The 21,674-nt window shown below is 29.4% G+C and overlaps 2 protein-coding genes across 2 annotated transcripts in view; one reads left to right on the top strand and one right to left on the bottom strand.

Moving 5' to 3' along the window:
- The window catches only part of LOC124366199 (diuretic hormone receptor-like), a 77,864-nt gene that overhangs the window by 29,810 nt on the left and 26,380 nt on the right, over positions 1-21,674 (bottom strand). Inside the window, exon 2 of the mRNA XM_046822565.1 lies at positions 5,971-6,049. Within this exon, the coding sequence (XP_046678521.1) occupies positions 5,971-6,049 (79 nt within the window). The remainder of the gene's footprint in view (positions 1-5,970; positions 6,050-21,674) is intronic.
- On the top strand, positions 13,079-15,554 carry LOC124366200 (keratin-associated protein 19-3-like). The gene is made up of 2 exons (XM_046822566.1): positions 13,079-13,199; positions 15,209-15,554. Exons 1-2 carry the CDS (start codon positions 13,184-13,186, stop codon positions 15,508-15,510), a joined length of 318 nt encoding a protein of 105 aa, XP_046678522.1. The 5' UTR covers positions 13,079-13,183; the 3' UTR covers positions 15,511-15,554.

The raw sequence follows: 21,674 nt of genomic DNA, 5'->3' as shown, positions 1-21,674 counted from the left end.
TTCACTGGAATTTTGATGTGCTATATATTAGTAGATGTGAACATTTGAGAAGAATAATCCAATGGATATCGTCACTTTAAAATATGGAAATTAATATGATTGTTACAAGTTATATGATCACAGGCTTTTAATTTATGACGTTGGCCTTAAGCTTTATTACGTAAATCGCTAAATTGATTATTACAGCTATTAATGTGGTCCTAAATATTCTGTTAGTCTCAGAGAAAGTTTATTTCGCATTATTGTAAATTCAAAAGTGCTTTCGTTTGTTATTGTTCTTCTCGACTCAACTTATTGAACTATACTTCTATATGAAAATAATTCTTTTTATTGGATGAATATGGGAGTATTCTTATTTCGAAAGCCCCTCTGGGCTACACCACATTGGTCTTTAAGGTTGCGAAAATTTCCATCTTGGTCTCTAAAGTTGTGTAATATTAGTTGAATAAGCCTGTAAAATGTAACCAACTGTTCAGTGTAAACATTGATAATTATTTTAAATTTCTAGCCAGTAAATTTTTTAAAGATTAACTATAACATTTCACGAGCTTTTACATTTTAGCGATTATCTAAGTAGAAATCTACCTTAGAAAATGTAAAAAAATATAAGACAGACAGAATTTGATCACGAATTAGAATAAGTCGACAAGAATTATGCTAGATTAAATTTTGCTGGAGTATTCGTTTTAACCAATGGACCAATTTAAGTTCTATTTTTTATATTATAAAACATTTACTATAAATTTCAACAATAATAAAAAATCCATCCTAATTCTCTTGTGACAAAAGTAGGCTCTCTGATCTCTGAAATATATTTTCTTTATTACAAAAGAAAACAAAATAAATTATGGATTGAAACATACTTGAACGAAGTAAATTACAATAGCAATAATTACATTAATTTTACGTATTTTCTTTATAGTTTCAACATGGCAAAATCAAGATTGGCATCGGAAATATAACTGCATCAAACCAGGAGTGGTCATAAACGTTCAACGCCAACAAAATTGCGTGCAAAGGAGCGGGTACCTGCTAGCATTGTCAAAGAGACAATATGTATTTTACCACACATTTGGAGACTGTTAAGAAACCTACCTAAGTTGTCTTTTGACAAAATTATGATTCTCAGAGTTGTATATGCAAATATATTTTCTTAATAGGGAGGGAGTCATAATCATCTTTAGTACAGAAAACCCAAAGACTGGATTAAATTAAAATAGCTCTAAATATACACTTTCCAACATAGTTTTTGATCGTGGGAAGAAGGTAAACTGAAGATTGGCGTCGAAAATTTACTCGAATTTTAAGTGCTCATATAAATGAATAACTCACGAAATTTCGTGCGAAATTGTGGGTAACTGCTAGTAAAAATAACAGTTTTATAAGACTTAATGTAAAGATAATTAATTTTAGTGTCGAACGACCAGATAACGTCACAAATATTGATTGCTGTAATTTGAAAAAAGACATTATTATTATTGTAATATTTAGTATAAAGATGGCACTCATGTTTGGGATAGTGTTAAATGTATAATCCACAACAACGTGATCGTATTCAGTAAAATAATAGCAAAGACTATCATCCATGTGTCTGGAAAATATTTATTATTCTTTGCCTGTCTGCCTGTGTGTGCGCACGTTATCTTAAGTAAACTAACCTGTGGTCTTGAAATACAGCATGAAGCTTCATTTATATATGAACAAACTCGTGTTCAATGACTGTACAAGTCAATTCATGAGATATTTCTTGGCGTTACGACGAAAATTTTAAATTGGTCGTATGGGTAACCATGATGTAATAAAAATATCGCAGAATAAATACCTTTGCACAGGATCCTGTGTTGTTTGAAATATTAAGGTGTGATATAGTACCACACGCAGTTTAACTATACACAACATATTTTGAGAAAGAATACGGACGTACGTCTGAAAACCATTAAAGGGTATTACTCAGTAGTCTGGCACAAGTAATATTTTGTTTACTAGAGGAAAATACACATTTATTTCCTATGTGGATGTCGTCAAATAGTAAACAGAATATTTTTTAAATTAAATCAGCAAAGTATATTATGTCACGTAGTACAAAAATCCTGTAAGTAATCAAAAACCTGGAAGTATGAAATATAAAGAAACATTTTTAGTACAAGAAATTTATTAAAAATAATTTGTAAATTAAAATATATTCACTGATACAATGTGTAAAATTAATACTTTATTTATCTTAAAATTGTTACGGTTTTGTGTTCGTAAAACATAAGATTATAATCTTTCAAAAGAAAAGTGCCTAACTATAGCACTTTTCCTCATAAATTGAGATGGGAGTAGACAGTTTGTAAAAATATTTAATGTTACAATATAATGTTTGTCATGCCAATTAAAAATACATTATTTTTATATTTATTGAATACCTAATATTTCAATATTATATTAAAATATAATATTGAATAGACTACTTGATTTTCAATAAAATGGATCTTGTAACAGAGAATTGAATGTGTATGTATAATATAAAGAAATGTCCAGTTACAGAAAACCTATCTTCTATATATAAAAAAGGATTCTATGTTATAATTTAAAATAGTTCGTTCTATTCTACCATGGAAATCAATAAACTGCTTTGATGAGGCAATTATTTCATATTGGTGAGCTAATGTAGCATGATGACCGAAAGAAGTGTGGGCTGGACATACGTTTCACAGTACCGAACTGAATCTCGTTACGGTATAACTGCAATCGGTCTATGATATAGCACAAGCTGTCTCTTTTCTGTAACCAAAGTGAGGTCATTGTCCGATGGCCCTTGTATCCCCTGCTAGGAATGTGACGATATTTTAACCCAGGTATTGTAAAAGATCTGTTGGTAGTCCAATACAAGTGACTTCATTTTGCCAAAATAATTCCCACCAGGATGTCAGTGACTTTTGTGGAGATAGGGGTGACGCAAACGGCCCATCTACCCATGGACATCGGTTGACACCCTGAAACCTCTGAGGATTCTTGATGTTCCGCTACGTCGATGAGTTGGCATCAATTAAACCCGTCCAATCCCTTTATCCTGTCTTACATGACTCGCACACTCCCAAATAGGTGGTAAATTAAGTGGTTTGATTCAATGAGTGTTTTAATGAAAAACTAGTATTAGTACTTAAATTTATTACTGCAGGAAATCCAATAGTCAATAAAATTTTAAATGCCCACTCGTTAGTGTACAACTTGGCCAAGGAAAGTTTACTGGAACCTATGTTATGATATATGCGGTCGGACATAATGTTTTATAAGAAACTACAAAATTAAGAAATAGCTAGAAAAAACGTCTTTGACATACTCACAATAGATTTCATAAATTCTTATTACTGTAAGACATTAGTTTAATATGAACATTTTGACCCAATTAAAGTTTTAAAACTTATTTTAGGGTAGACTTATATTTATAGGCGCGCAAAAATGAGAATTTTAAATATGGCCGCAAAGTTAATATGCTAAGACGCTAAACTCTCAGCATATAAGCATTGATGCAGCAGGAATGATTTAAAACTGTGGGTTTCAAGCAAGATACACGCAAAATACTAACAGATGCCACCATAGTTGATATCTTTCAAATACCTGTATGAAGAATCGTGAGAGAAAAATGACTACACAGAGGAGAATTTTAAATAACCTCTAAACACCTGTATGAAAAAAACTATTTTTTATATTTTGAAAGTAGAAGAACAATAGAGTATTTTGCAAACATTAAGTCTCTGTTAGACTTTAATAAGTGTATTAAAAAAAGCTAAAAGTGTATACATTTCTCAATTTTATATCATTTTTAAGAAATGTGTTAGGTATCAAACTTCATTAACGTTTTATGCTAAATTAATGTCAAAATCTGTAGATATAAGTCTTACTACGCCATATATACGTTATATTTGATATGACATATGATTCTAAGTTTTTTTATTAATTTCTTCATTTTGTGATCTTTTCTTGCCATCATTCATTGCCAGAATGTAAAAAATCTTTCACAAAAGCCCCTGTAAACAATTGAGTATTGATAAGGAATCTCAGTCGAGACAATATGAAAGAATAAAAGTTATGTTTCAGTCTAAAAAAATGTTCAGGGAATTGAGTATTAACAATATCAAGCCAATGCTCCAGTGGTGAGGCCAACTTGTGAAGAAGGGCAACAATGGACTGATAACTTGAACTGTACAAGTTTCCTTGAGATACGTTATCTTATCTTCCTGTTTGCCATTCTAACACATGCACCGCATCTCAGTTTATATTAAACTTTATCTTATCTGTTCGTTAGAAATGATTTTTGAAGGTTTAAATTTTGCCTCGATAAGGTTAAGCATTCCATAAAAGCTGGTTTATGAAATTTCAAGAAACTGTGTAAATGTATGTTACAGAAATCTCACATTTGCCTACGACGTTAAATGTTTGGTAACATGGAACTGTTATTGGAACGTTTTATCATAATGGGACAAACATTTTAAAACATGGTCTACATATATATGTGATCGTAATTAATTCTACAACTTAACACTAGTAGTTAAAAATGTTTTACATTAATCTAGTATTACAGTAGCAGAAGAGAAAATTGGAATCAATCAAACTCCAAAGACCTATTCCAAACGTAATTTATTTCCATAATCAATCAATCACTGGAAAGCACGCTCTTAAAAAGCAATTCCTGTTGAGTTGTTTCAGAACTATTTTGATTGATTATGTGATTGATCTCTGACAGTGTTACCGCTTAATTTTCTCAGCGGTGTTTCAAATTATCAATCTCATTATTAGTTTTAGAATCTTTCTCACATTATTGCCGCATATACTGATTAGTTTGAATAGTTATTGTAATGCAGCAATTACTTTCATAGTACTTACTAATAGATTTATGTTACTATTGTAATTTTTTTTCATAAAACCACATACGTTCGTAAATGACACTTATGAATGTAAAATATAATGTAAAATAAGGCAGAATATCTTATTTTTATCCTATTATTGTAATGTAAGCCAGTTATAATGAGTATCAGTTTAACGTAGTACTGATTTTTTATTTTCATTTATTCATACAAAATTAAAACAAAAGTGCATATTTACACTACTACATCAGTTGTCACAATTCACAATTAAAAATGCATTCCAAAAGGCTTGCCTATAACATTAAAAAACCCATCTCGTAGAAGAAAATACCAACTATATTAAGTTTTTTAATAATTATTTGTACATTGAAGGCTATCTATGAAATAAAAAACGATAATAAAAATGAAAAATGCATTAATATTTATCTGGCATAGATCATATAATTAATAACAGAAAACTGTTTTTGACATTTTTAATTGCTCACCAACAATAAAAATTTCACAGTTTAAATACTATAATGATCAATTCAATCTAAATTATATTTCAGATATAAATTCTGCAACTAATCTATATGTGGTATTTTAAAGTTATAAAACCAGGTAATAAATTCAAAAGTCAACAAACAAACTTTTACACGAAAAATTTCTCTCTAAATCGGAAAACTGTATTTCGAATTTCAAAAATTTTATTTATCATATTCAATAAAATCTTTGAGGTATGTAACGACAGTACACTCTATTTTAATAAGGGTAAGAACTACTGGATATTGCTCTGATTTACCATGAATAATACTTATGAAATGGTAATTTTTGAACAACGTTTGGATCATTTTTATAACTGATACAAATATAACAAACACTATAACAAATTAAAAACAATAAGAGAAGTAACATTTTAAAACAAAGGAAATCAACTATTGAAAATACATAAATTTCTATAAACTATAAAAATAAAGTTATGTCTCTATAACTTGTAATTATTTAGAAAGTATGGTATAATATGAATAAATTAACTTTAAAAATTATTTTAATTTGTAAATTCTGTCTAGATAAAAACGTTTTATTCAGTTTTTATTAGGATCTTAGCTTCATATAAAGTATAAATCTTCATAAAACTTACCTGACCAGAAGATTCATTTCCAGCTAAGGTTAGCAATGGGTGGTTTTCAAAGTCCAAATAATGTAGTAGTTCATCCTCCCTGAAAGAATATTTGTTTCATTAATATTTTATTCCTTATTGATACCACAAATGATTAAATAAAATTAAAAATTGGACAGATAATAACAGTGTTATAAATTTCGAATAAGAACATTGCATTATAATGAAATAATTATTACTATAATAAGGTTATGATTTTTAATTTAAATTTTCCTGTTTAAATACGTCCAGTATCAGTTTCATTGAAAGAGTAACGAAATGTCTTAAAAGTAACTAAAATTTCCCATAAATTTTGTCTTGCCAAAAAACGAAAGCTACATTTACTGTACCCAGCTTTTGTTGAGGATTGAAGTATGATATTGAAAATAATAATATGGTTGTGTGACAGATAATTTTAAATAGACTTATTATGAATTGATTAGTGAAACAGGTGTTTGATAACGCAATACATTTCGAACAACATATTCTAAACAGCCATATTCAAATTCGGAAACCAAACTAAAATCAAAGATAATAGGTCCAAGACTTAAAAACTCAGCAATATCTTCTTATAGTAAATGTTAATTTATAAACACCAAAAAGTTACAAGCATTTCTAAGTCACTATTAGGACTTTTCATGTATTCCGTATTTTTTGGACACACTATATATGACTCAGTTACCAGTATATTGAATAATCCAATTTAATACTCGTTGTTACTTGTTTTTTAAATCTACTGCAGGTATAAAATTGTCAATTAGCAGTACCATTACTATCGCCGCAATAAGAAAATTATTCCTGAACACAATGTGTTGCTTTGTTGAAGCATCATCACAATTGTACTCTTAAACAGATAACCCAATAGTAAAAATGTGATGAATAAAATTACGTGTTTTAAATTGTGTATTCTCTATACGCACTTCTAAATTCTTCAAATCGTAGGTCTGTTTAATTTATTTACGTAGTTTAAAAGACCCATTGTCTAATTTCGTACATAAAATATTAGCGTTATAATAATAGAAAATTATTTAAACAATAGGTGAACAGTTTTATTTACCAGCATTTGGATTAAGTAATAGTGAAGCAGATATTGTAGCCCTTTATACCGCATTGCAGAAAATCCAGATAATTCTCTATGAACTATGAATGAATAATGCTAACATAATGGAAAGAGTTCCCTATTGTGTGAGAAAATCCATAGGAATTCGAAAAACCAAATCTTGACATGAGCCTACTCCTGTATTTTTGGACACACACATTCTGCATTTAAAAATCAAGTACTATCCCAAAGATAAACAATTTATTTTTGTCTGAAACGTAAGATGCATTTGTCTGAGGAAAATCTTTTTGTTGTAATCCTCTTTGTCGCGTTTTGCGCAATTTTGTATCTTATGGATTCCAATAGGAGAGAATTATCTTGAAATAAACTACTTGATTTACAATAAAAATGCTTTTGCACTAAAGAACTGAAAGCAGATATGTAAATTCTCAAAATGAACTCTAACAGAAAATCACTAAATATTCCACGCTGGAACTAAAATACAAGCTTCATATATATATATATAAGTATTCGAATTAAGATTCTAAAGGTTGAAAAATAGCCGCAATTATAAGGGTTTTGAGCAATAACTAGAGCAGGAAAGTTTTATTTACTACCATTAGGATTAAGTTGTTGTAGGTAAGATGCAGGGATTTTTCAAGAAAATATCTGTTAATCCTTATACTGGAATTTCAGAACAAGCCCAAGTATCTGATTAGGGGTTTTGAATCCAGGGTCAAGGGTTTTCTAATCAACCATTTTGGACTATTCGTTATTTTGATGCATTATTTTAATATAAATTGATGTTAAGATTTTGTATAATACCAGAATAACCTATGGTACTTAATGCACACCTGTAGGCAAGTAAGTGAAGGGTCTAAACACATAAGGTTTTAGTCATAACTCCAATAGAAATAGTATAAAACATACAAGATCAAACTTATGTTACATCCATGACATAATTCAATTGATTAATCAAGTATCAAATTAATGCACTTGTTTTGTATGGTTATGTTACTTCATGCATCTGGTTAGAACGAATGCTTAAGAGGGTTTCTGTTTACGCTATCACTCTTATCTGTAGCCTCGTGTAGGTGACTATTTGTTTTCTTAAGTTATCTCTCAGGATCTTCTATTATCAGTTGGTAGATTTTCATCTACTGTACTGGTTACTATAATCCGTATATAAACTACTTCGGAGGTAGCGTATGTTTGTTTCAGATATCAGTGAAATAGATTTTGAAATTTAAATATAATTTTTCATCAAGGAAATTGATAGATATAAATATCATGAATAAACAACTACGACGTTTTGGAAAGAATAATTGGCTTAATTCTTCTGACAGTAGATTCAAAGTATAAGCCTTTGGTGTTGAAAGCAGATTTATCAAATCGATTCTCTCCCTATTTATATAATTTTGAATTATTATAGAACGTTTGAAATTCTAAATCTTTTGAAAAATTGTAAATAATGAATTGAATCATCTAAAAACTAGTTTTACCTACATGGTAACTTATTTGACAGATGCGGTAAAAGAAAAAGGAATTTTCGTTTGCTCTTTTTGGTATTTGTGTACTTAGAATGTTATATAAAATCAGGCATTTCCAAAATGTAGCAAATAATTAATGTATAAAATAAATTAAACACTGTACATAAAATAGTTTTAACATTAGCCGGATTTCTATTATACCAACCATTTTATCAAGCAACTTTTAATTGATCTAAAAATTACACGAAAATATTGTTCGGAGGTCTCTTCGGGGATTTACACTTTACGAAATCTCTGTACGAAGCTTTGCTCCTTGGATGTACTAATAACGGCATATTTTGGTCTTGTACGAGTATATCATCATATAACATATGGGCTAAGACTGGTGGGGCTGTTCTAAATACTAATATAAAAGAGTTATTAGAATTCAAAAGGAAGCGGTCAGAATAATTTCTAAATTAAAAATCATCGATTTATGTAAAAACAGACTCCTTCAGGCTGACTTTGTCCTGTCTTTATATCCTTGAGGTTTCTCTGTACTGCGGATTCAAGTATGGGTTAGTCCAAGGCAGGGACGTTTACCAATTGAGACTAGGGGCCAAGACAACTTCCGTAATGAACAGCACAGAACTACCACATTTGAACTTTTACCATTCAAGGTTAGCGTTAAATTGATAGATATAAACATTAGAGATAAAAATTGGATGAGATAAACAATTTAAATGATCCTAACAAATTTCAAAGCTCCGTTAAGGAACCTATTGGTGTCGCGTGGGATCTACTCTCTTAAAAAATTTTAAATTTTAAATTAACTGGTTCAATCCTTTAGTGTTACGTTCTAAATTATTGTAATCACCATAGCTGAAACCGTATAAAAGTGTGCTATAATTGATTTATGTATACTCACATTACTACACGTATATTGACGATTGTATACAATGTTTTTCTTAAATTTTGAACACAATAAAGATGTATTATTATTATTTTACTTAATTCAGGAGTCCACAGTCTGTTGCTTTCAGATTTACGGAATTATGATCTATTATTAATATTGAGGTTTTTAGTTATGAATGTTAGAGCATTACATCATGGACCCTTAGTGATATATAAATCAAACAATATTTTCTCTACCACTGGTTGAGCGCATTGTCTTAATTTCTTACACGTAGCATATCTTCTACGGATTCCTGATGATAGTTAAGAAAAATACTTGCATTAGTTTAAAAGTTTGTCTAAAGTTCATCGAAAATATGAAACTGTTTCTCCCTCTTAAGCTCTGAGAATACACTATCCAACTTTCTTAATCGTCGATCCAAGAGAGAGGGTTAGGCTGAGGTTTGATATTGAGAGGTGACTGGATAACCGCGCCTGATCAAGTTGGCCTACCCCTGACCTATCATCTCGGCCGTGAATAAAAAACCAGTGTAAGGTGGTCCTGGGCTTAGTTTTGGTTCACTGTTCATCGTGTGTCCTAGGTCCTATAAATATATATACAGTTGTAAATTATAGTTTTATATATATATATATATATATATATATATATATATATATTCAATAAACATTGAATCACAAAAGTACTTGCTCTACCGGGACTCGAACCCGGATCTCCCGAGTCCCGGCTGACCAAGTACTTTTTGTGATTCAATTTTTATTGAAATTAAATAAGGCTATTGCAATTTATACAAATTTAATGTATGTATGTATGTACGAGATGTATATATATATATATATATATATATATATATATATATATATATATATAATATATTGTTACAGATAATAATTCCTAACTTTTTGTAATATAAAAATAAATAAATATATATATATATATTTAATTTTGTTACAAATCCCAAACTATTTATAATATAAAGATATGTGAACGTTAGAACATATACAGTGAACTGGTTATTGAAGCTAAACTATTTGAATAGGTTTTTGAATTAATTTTGATGATAAAATCCTACATACACTAATGTATCAAAGTTTATATGTAAAATAATCATTTCATTTTGGATGTGAAGACCACGGTCTTTTAAGGTATCAAAATTACATATTTGGCATTGCATCTACCTGGATTATAGAGACGTTAGCAATCAGGAGTTTTTCGACTATCAACATGGAAAGGCCTTAAAATGAAGAAATTTCAATACATTGAAATAAAACATAGTTATATATGCCTCAATCCAAAGAATAATTTAAGGATGAGCTCAAATGCCACGTAAATGAAAAACATTCTTTAAAATTTTTTTGTTTGCTCTACAGTAACAATTAATATACAATTTATTACAAATTACAACAGCTTTAAAATATATTAAGATTATAACTAAAAGCCATTTGTTGGTACACATTTAACTACCCTACTAAGGACCCTCAACATTTGGTACAAATAATTTTTAAGAAGACTTAAATTATAGTTATAATGGTATAATCATAGTTATAAGTTATAATTTAGGTTTGCGTAATACAATAGTGTAATTGCACTTAATTATATAAATATAAAATTTGGTTGTGGGTCTAAAACACTTGAATTTAAAACTAATGAAGATATATATTCCTTATACTTTCGATAACTTTGGGTTAAAAGTATTTTCTTATGGAAGGACATCTTAAATATGTCTAATTATTACCCATTACTCTACCTACAGTGGGAAATGTAGATTTGAGTTATTAAAATTGAAATAATAAAATGAGCTAAGATCCTTGCTTGGAAATGCCTTTGTAAAAATACACAATGCATATTTCAGTCTTCAACTATATCCAAGGAAAAATATTAATCACATTTTATATAATGTTTTTAATGTATTTGTTTTCATTCTCCTATAAGGGGTTTGTTCATCTTTTAGTTTTTTAGTTTCGAAAGTCAATTCCCCGTACATTTTTTAATATAGCCTATAAATTCCGGTTATTCAATTCCAAATTATCTGGTACGGAGCGTTCAAACAATTGGACTGCATCATCAGTTTCCTTCCCCCCACACCATCTTCATGGACATTTCAAGTGTACGGGTCATCTGCAATATGTTCATAGCGCAAAAATATTAAAAACTTTACCAGTATCCACTGATGATAAAGACCTATGCCGTTTAGAGAGGCACATCTGCTGTGAATACTACGCATCATTTTTGAACCGTTATTTTCGGCTACTGCTTCTCCAACGGTACACTTAACTGATTTGTGCAGAGCAAATAGTTTTACTTATTCCAATTTTTTGGAGGGCCAAAGTAAGCCTTAGGTTCAAAGTCATAAAATATATAAGTTTTGCTATTTTCATTAGTTTGAATAGGCCTATTGACTTGGCTACGGGTTTCAAAGTTTTCTCAGAGTCAAGTTTTGTCAAAATATAAATATGACCGTCACTAGACCTACAATAGAATTTTATTTGTGTATGAAACGCAATGATAAAAATTAAATAATACAGTTTCTTGAAACATTTGTTTTAAATAATGTAATTTAATAATTTCGTCACATAAATGAGTAGCAGGTTTATATATAGAAGATACATCTTGGCCTTTAATAATTTAATATTAAATCTTAATAATAATTATTTATTTATAAAACAAAATTGTGTATCAATTTACATCTTCATACAAATTACAAGTTTTGTATTCAATTAGATAAATAATCGGTTCCCCTAGTCTTAGCTCGTTTGGGGATACCTTTATAAAATTAATCGTTAAGATAAAAGTCATGCCCACTGTTACATTTATATAAAATTTAATATTTAATTAAACACATAACAAATCTCTGTTAATGTATATGTGACTACAACAAAATTCCATTGTACGCAAAGTATTGACATATACTCAAAAACCTACATACAGAATCAATACACATTTAGATTTAGTTAATTTCTCTCGATTTTATAAAAAGAATGGTTTCACAAGGGAATTGTTTTAGGAAATATACCTTGTAACGTAGTGTTTAAATAAAACCAAATATACCAATGGAGGTTAAACAATATATAGGGAGTGATTTCAGTAAGAATAGCCAACTAAAACAAAAAGAGAAAAAATCATATATCAGGTATATATAAAATAATAAAACCTGTGTACAATATAAATTACTGCAGCTTTACAGTACTTAGTTCTACAAAATTCTGGATGAAATAGTTTGTAAGGCTTTTCTAATACATTTTTAATAAGCCACTTATATATAAGTGTCGTATATAATTGTATTCTGAAAGTTATGAATAAAAGCCATTAGAAAATAAAAAAAGGAATAGAATATGATGTTGCAGATTACGTGTCTCCTGCCTATTTTTAAGATTTTACAGTATTGGAAAATAAAACAAATATCCGCCTTTAAAACTGTTTTTTCTCGTCACACTAATGACGACAAATAAGCTGAATCATCCAATTATTTCAATTATCCATTAAATAACAAATAGTCCTTTTTATTGATGTAATACTCATAAAACATTCTTGATTCGTTTAATAATGTGAGTTTTATAAACGAATATAAAAAAAAAACAGAAAAAAAATATGAAAGATAACATAATCAAATAAAGCAAAGCAAACGTGTGATATAAGTTGTTTTAAAATACACATGCTTTATGTACACAGTATGATTGTAATCGTTGATTGTCATCCACGTGGAGCAACATGCATCCATATAAAAGGTGGAGTATCTCGCTGTGAAATGCAGTGGAGAACAGATCCTCAAACAACATGTATGCACTTCTAGGTATGTAGATGTCTACATTTACTCCTTTTAAAATCTAGGCTAAATTTTTTAAACTCTATTTTAATAGCGAAATAATTGAGAATATTTAGGTATCTCTATCTATTAGGATGTTATTTTTATAACTCCCTTTCTGGTTAAAGATATAACAAGGAACAAAACGCATAACCAGTACCTAAATTGAACCAGGTAATTTATGTAAACATCTTTTCATAATATTTAAGAAACAAATTCACATAATTTTAAAATTTTAGATTTAGATCTAAATTTTTCAAATAAAATTTAGGAATTAAGAATTTAAGAAGAAACATACGTTATATTGTTTTCTTAAAATGGCATTCATTGGAAAATTGTGGTTAAAACAATCCAAGTTGGATCAAAAACATAAAAATTAGAAATTTAAATTAAACGCCTTTGTTTCGAAAGGGTTAGAAATTAAAATCTAATAGTGGCAAACAGTAGTATTCAATGAATCGGTTTAAATTACTACAATTTTCTTACACTAAAAAATAAATGTATTATTTAAACCATAAATGCTAATTTATGTGTACATTTTGACGGCTTTAACTTCTGTATCACAAAAAGAAATTTTTTACATTTAAAGCCATATATAATGAGTTTAAAATTTCTAGTTTTTTCATTTAATTACAAAATATCTTACATAAAAACAGACAATAAAATTTAAATGCATGGCACCATATTGTTAAGTTCAACTCACTTTCATGGGAATAGCGTAACTAAACTAAAAAGGGCATTACTCTCCAAATCTACGGTTCCATAACAACCTGCCTCGGCACATTAAATAACTAGTCAGCTTACACATTCTCTACCAAAAATTAAAGCTATTTTGCTACAGGCATATCAACATTAATCTTACAAGTTTGGTTTTGCTTTTTGAAATAAGTCAGATTTAAACTTGGACATAACATTTCGTACTTTCAGTACGCGCTTTTCACTAACTTTAAAACATGATTTGTTTTACTCTGTATTTCAGTGCTATTAGTTCCAAAGCTGGTTTGAAATAGCACCATTTGGAGAAATTATAAACGTAAAAAAATACTCTTTTTTAATCATGCTCTAATTAAAAACAAATATATAAATAGGAAAATTCAATCGTTTACAAATAATGCCAATAACTTAAATTCGTTTTGGCCTTTAGTATAAAAAACCGAAATAACTATTCATATTTCCGTGATTTACCAAGTGTTAGCGTTAAAGGTACCAGCTCATCAGGGTCTGCCCATCTTATTTATGTTATTTTGGAGACATAACTGGCCTATACATATTGATATTCTATGCTCAATGCTGTCTTCAATTAGTTTCCCTTTTCGAAAATTATTACCTGTGTTTGGTAAAGGATATATCTTACAATACTACTTGGCTTATTTTTACAGCAAGGTAAAATATAGTATGGGGTACTGGGGATTATCTGTTGAATTTTTTATGAGTACTTAGGCCCCGAAAAAGAGATTTTTAGTCTTATGTGACGATTTTTGTGTATTTATTTCAGCAACTGAATATCCACTCTCTTCCAAGAATCCACATACTTCAAGGTTTAATTTCCTAAAAATAACCCCATATTTTGCAGAAAATACCATAATCATTATTATAATACCCGTCACAAGGAAAACATGGTCTTCTCAATACATGAATTGACTGTTCTAAAAAGGGCATTACCTCAAATCTACGGTTCTATAACACGCTGCCTCGGCACATGAAATAACTACTCAGCTTACACATTCTCTACCAAACATTAAAGCCATTTTGCTACAGGCATGTCCATATTAGGTACAAGAACTCTGGCCAATTGTATTATCATGTGAATTTGTATACTAAATGAGCTTATTTACCCTATTTTAATGTTGTAAATTTTTTACATGACTTTTTTAAATGTAAAATTCGGCTATTAATGAAATTAATGATTTCCGATTATAAATAATTTTCAATGATAAATGCGAAAACAATAGCTACATTTCTTTGTACGATGTTAGTAACACTGTACAATTTTTTAGGACTCCTGGTGGCCTGCGCAGCGGTTATGGCAGCACCCTCCCCCTACGCAGGACAACGTTCAGGACCCTCCGCACACCCGGCTGGACCCACCCCCCGGCCACAGCAATATCCTGCTCTTTCTGGACCTAGTGCTCAACCCAATGCCGATCCATCGTACCTATTTAGTGTATATGGTCAAGGCTTTGGACTTGGTGGATGTGGATGCGGATGTGGAGGATATCCAGGATATGGATACCCATATGGATATGATGGGTACTACGGGATCGGATACCCTTATTCCGGATGTGGCTGTGTTCTGTAAGAAATAATGTTTGAACTATAGCATTAAAGAGACTGCAGACTTTATATTGAACTTTATTACCCACTTGTACTGGCCAAAATATATGAAAAAACTGAAAATCTATTTTGGATATTGCATCACCATTTTGTCATATTATTTTCATATAAACCACAGATGTTATTCGATATTTTGCTTTAATTTTAAATTATTATGCAGTTTTTTTATTAATTTTACAACATAACCAGTTACTAAAATTGTGTGTATGAATAACCTAAAAAGATACTATCATTGCTTGTGTATAAAATATGATACTAATTTGACCAACACCGATCAATGTTTTGTTCTTTTATTTGGCAACTTATACATTTTATCGATACCAAAGAACGCCTTAAGTTTACATGGTTAGATCGTGATTTATTCATCTATTCATACAAAGTGTATAGAAGAAAAATCAATTGTTTACGGACAAGCGAAATTTTAATATTAGGTGCTCGTATGTAATTCTGACATTTTTAACATGAAAATATTTTATTAATCTTTAGATTTACATCTAAACTCAAACGTGATGCAAATTTTTCGACAATAGAAGCTTAAACTGAGAAACTTAGATTAAAGTATTCCAGTATCCCTGGTACCTTTTAGTTTTGTTATTATTTTCATAAAACAAATAAATTCGTATTATTTTTTACCTCCTTTTAACTTTCTAAAATTAAATAAAAATACACTAAATTGTTTAAAAAATAAGAAAAAAATACACTTGTATAAATTAATACTAAACTAAAATTTTAATACTTGAAGTGATTGTGAAAACTATATGTAGGTTTCGAATACTATGGAATATAGTTCAACATTGTTAATTAAATAAAATATAAATTTTAATTGTTTAAAATTTTGAAGCCACTAATGAGAAGCGATTAAACACGTGTTAGACTCATCTCCCCTTACTTTTTAATAAAATATATAAATATACAGCTTGTTAAATGTCTCATTACACTCAGTCAAAAAGTAATAATACAAATATTTTAAAATTTATATTATTACGATTCATCAGCAATCCATAAACAAAGAATTTTATGCTTTAACTGTTTATGCTTTAACCAATGATCATTATTCAACATACATACACATATATATATATATATATATATATATATATATATATATATATATATATATATAATTCTCGGTTATTAAAATTAATGTCAAAACATTTATACTAAATTGTAGTTATGAAACAACAAAAACATTCAATAATAAATTTGTAAATCAGGAATGCATTTTTATCGTGAAAAAACTCTATGACGATTGCAAAAGTGTATGCACTATGCATTTCTAAAGGCCAATATTCTTTTTTTGGCTGTGATTTAGGTGCAGACTTGCTAGGATAATAAGATATTTTTTAACTAAATTACAATAAATAACTACATAATATATTTTTATTTTATTTTAAAGACAAGTTGTTCCATAATTTAACATTCACATGGCTGGTTCGTGTTGAGTGAGAAGTACTTTTTCCAATTTTTTATTACTGTGTGAATATTCATAATAGATTAGAGTGATAGATCGAGTTGACTTCTATCTAACTTATGTGGTACTTATCATGAAGGCGAGACAAGTTTACTCATCTTGAAATATAGGAAGGGTTTCTCTGCTATAGCCTCAGAAGTGAAACAGGTCAGTGTTGGAGCCCACCTAACGTTTAGGGAAAAAACAATCCTATGCTAAGGAGCATTTGTAAGTTCAAAGGTATGAAGAAACCAGCAAGAATTACCTCATAGTTTGGTTGTATGCTATTCTTTCAGGGATACTTAAAATTATTGGCAAACAAGATGAATGTTGTAAAATTACAATATCTGAAAGATTTTTCATTTTTTAATAAAGAAGTTTGTTTTATAATCCCACATAAATGTACTAACCGCAATATAAAATTTTATTGATGATAACCTACAGTTATGACTAATTAGACCATAAAGCAATGCTGGTTATGAGAATGAGACTATGAAAATATTTTGTTCTAGACATTTTTAATGCAGACAAGTTGTCTGTTGTGATAATAATAATTTAAAGAATAAAATTTGTTTGCAGTTTTTTATATTTCATGGCCTATATACTCTAACCAAATTAAATCAATATAAATCTTGGCGCGTTGCCAAGTAAAAAAATGTAAAAATTAACCTATATTTTATTTTTTTTTACACTGAAGCCATTCACTTGTCTTGCTAAAAGCAATCGACCCATAAGTTACCACGTGAAGGTGTTTGAACTTCAAATTTCATCTACAGACTACACAATCAACAATTTCACTGTAGGGCATTATATTTATAGCATTATATTTTTAAATATTTTCCATATGCCTTTTTTTGTTGATGTGTTTCTACTTTTCCTTTTTTTATGTCAACTATACATTTAACGGCAGATTTTGTGAGAAATGAGGCAGAAGCAATCAAGCCTTCTAGCTATCAACCCATATCTAGCTTCATGTACATATACTTACTTAATCCGACGGCTCTATAACTACTTTTCACACTTTCCCTCCGTTTTTATGTGACAAGAAAACATCAGTACTTCTAAAATTGTGTCCGCATGTATAAGCAATTTAATTTTAACCTCACTTAGATCTCGCAGAATGCATTGGTGAAGGTATCAGTAAATATAATTCTTATGAATAGGTTAAGCTAAATCAAAAGCTTGATGCTTGGTCTTCGGAGTCAGAACATTTCTAATGGTGTTCTTAATCAGGTCGGTTTCTCTTGCTTTTAACGTTCTTCTGTGCCCAAGCTCCCAATATTCTTCGTTCGTCGACAAGCGGTGACAAAAGAAGATTCTGAGAGAGTAAGAACAAAGTTTTTATCTCACTTGGAGTATTTCGTTGTATAATTATCATGAAGTTTTTTTGTAAATGTTAAGATAAGTTTTGGTGCATCCGTAAAATATTTGACTAAAAATCACACAAAATAATGTTTTTGTTCACTCAACGATAAGTTTATTAAAGCTCTTATAATCGATCTAATAAAGCTATATACAATCTATAGCTCATGATAGTCATATTGAAAGGGTATATCCACTACAACGGTCACTCTACATAACTTGCTAGTTGACGAAGGACATTCTGACCAGTGTCGGTTACAGTTGCTAGGCAAAAAAATAATGCTTTGGGATATTTCTACAGAACAATTTGAAGAAGAAACATTGTCAATATAAAGCGTTCCAGTTACTGGATAAGAGAATATTTTATATTATCACTAAATGTCTTAGAATTCAATTGTCAGACTGACAAAGTCACATCTTTTCTATCGTCTCCTATATTTTTGTGATTTTACACCTAATCGATCAATATACAACAGAAAATGTCGTAGCAGCTGTTGTCAGATCTTATAGCTCAAAACGGATAGTTCTCTAGTGCTGCAAAGCTAAGTTAAAATCTCTCCTGCCATTAAAAATTTTTATTCGATATAATTTGCTTTTACTCTCTTCATACTCCAAGTTTCTTCATAGATTTTTAAGTACTCTCCCAGAGAAGAAACAGCTTCGCTGCATACTGTTCTCTGAGGAATGATATCTTTCTACACGATTTTCACAATTGAACGTAACTTCCTTTCAATGAATCCAGTTTTTGACAGATTGCAATTCCTTTAATAGAATTTAACTGTGATAAGTACTGGATCTGTCTGCTTTCTTATGAGGGTGTTTAATTAGAGGTACACATTGAAAAGCTTGTGGCATCGGTCAAAAATGTGCAGTTCAACGTCACTGAGCAGTTATTATCAGCGACTCAAGGTGAGTCAGTGAGTCAGCTTTAGGTTCAGTTTTGGTAGGTGTTCTTACTCAGTTTTAGTATTGCTCATTTTTATCGTGTTAAAATTAAATTCTTATTTTCATATAAGAATTGTAAAATGAATTGATAAGCTTACAATTCATCCATCAGAGAACGTGGTAAATATTCGAACAAGTGTTAAATTTATACATTTCCTTGGACGTTTCTCGAATGGTACAAAAAGAACTATTGAACAGATAAAAATTTGGTTCAATCAAGAATAAAAAACTAAAGGCTTTTTTTAAAACGTTGCAATGAGACGCCAGATTTAAAAAATGATAGGATATGAGTTATAAACTTGATAATTCATTCAATAATTCCGAATTTGGCGTGTAGCAAGCCAAATTTCATATTCTCTTGTAATGATAATATGTTTTGTGTGATATTGTTCTTGTCAACGTTAATAGTATCACCCACCTAGGGAGATATACAAAGACAAATTATTATAAACCCTGTTCTAAATAATGAAAGAATTACAAAAGTCTCAATTATGTGCTAGAACTTAAACAATGAATGGGCAATGTATTTCTAGTATAAGTTTTACACTGACATAATATTTAAACGTTTCATAATTAAACCCCAGAATCTGAAATTAGTTTTAATAAATTGTCTTTAAATGCTTGAGATTTATAAAACATCTTTTACCGTCCGTCCATATTATATAATAACCATGAATAAAATTTTCATATATTCGAATAACCGTTATTTTCAATACACGTTTACTTTAAAAATAACTAATATAGCTGAATAATGTGCTAATTACATTATTGTAATAAGTATTTAAAGATAAAGGGTAAATGTATAGAGGGATGGATTTAAATATAAATTTTGAGAAACCTGAGATGTAGATTGTGTTTTGTGAGCAATAAAATCTATAATATTTTATATTGGCAGAAAACTGGCTTGATTTAATGGTGGAAGTATGTTTAATGTTGCCTAGTGTAATATTATCTTCAAGTTTCAATATTGATGCAGATTTTTGTTGTTACCTAATCAGATTATTCACGTTTCAACTAGTACTGCTGATATTGTTATTGCCATACTTTTTATATACAGTTACCTACCTCATTTACTGAATTCAACAAGTGCAATAAAATTATAGGTTTTTACACAAAACGTGAGTATGGCGGGAAAGTGATGATTCAGTGTAAGTAGGCTATTACTTTTCATCTAGGTTACATTTGATTTTTTAATGTAGATTATGTCGAAACGATGCAAGTTAGGTTTTGAATTTCTTGGATCGTTTCAGTTGAATGTAGAATAGAGATTCCAGGATTCCAGGCAGAACTTCGACGCTGGCCTAAGCGGAAAGTTAAATATAATTTTATATATAAAAAATTCGTCTGGTGAGATATACCTTAAGGTCTGTTACTCTAAACAGAATACATCACTATTGGCTAATTCAGTTATTTCAGCAAAGATTTACAATCTACGAAAACCCTTTAGCCTTGTAGTAATACAACAATGTAATGGGAGCTAAATCTTGATGGCATTATTAGTTTTTCATGGTAGAATTATAAATTAAAAAATGTACTATTATTGTCATTTAACTATTCCAATATTCTTCATCGTTTATTATACGGTTTTAAAATTTGTTTACGTTTAAAAGGAAAATGCGTGGTAAACAGTATTCAGATTAACTATAGCTATTTACAAAGAAATTCAAAAAATATTACTTTATGCCATATTCAGACACTAAACAAATAGGTTTGTTTAAAACTATATAAGAGATCAAAAATATATCCTATTTATTAGAATTCACATTCTTCACGTAGTAAATAGGTGTTTGACCTTTCTACGGGATATTTCTGAGAAGTATTACCTGTTTTGTAATGTTGTGGTATTCGTCTTTAGAGTTATATTCTCGCTGTAAACATATAGAAACTTTATGGATTGAATGTTTATAAATCATGTGATACAAAAACATGGGACAAAAATTATTAGAAAATTTTATAACATAACCATTTACGCGCAACAATACATAATCAATTTTGGTACATGCAAAACGATATATTTTTGTAACTTGCCACCAGACAAAGATTTTAGGTCACGTAATACTTACAATAAAGAAAGTCATAGACTACATGCTCTTATGTGGTATATATCTTATATGGTCCATTATGACAACGTTTTTTTTTAAATCATTCATCTTTAGTAGTACAATTTTGGAAAATATTATTGTTTCGACGCAAATGATAAACTGATCATTTAATCCTTGATTTACTATTTCTATATTATATAGTATGAAATTAAAAATAATCAAACTTAATAAAAAAAATACTCTTTTACTTTCAACCTAATACGATTCACCCAACCTAGAGCTTATTAAAAATCGTAAATACCCATTCTAAGGTTAATTTATGTAAAAAAA

The sequence above is a fragment of the Homalodisca vitripennis genome, chromosome 7 (genome assembly GCF_021130785.1).
Source record: "Homalodisca vitripennis isolate AUS2020 chromosome 7, UT_GWSS_2.1, whole genome shotgun sequence".
NCBI lineage: Eukaryota > Metazoa > Arthropoda > Insecta > Hemiptera > Cicadellidae > Homalodisca > Homalodisca vitripennis.
This window is presented reverse-complemented; position numbering and strand designations above follow the sequence as displayed.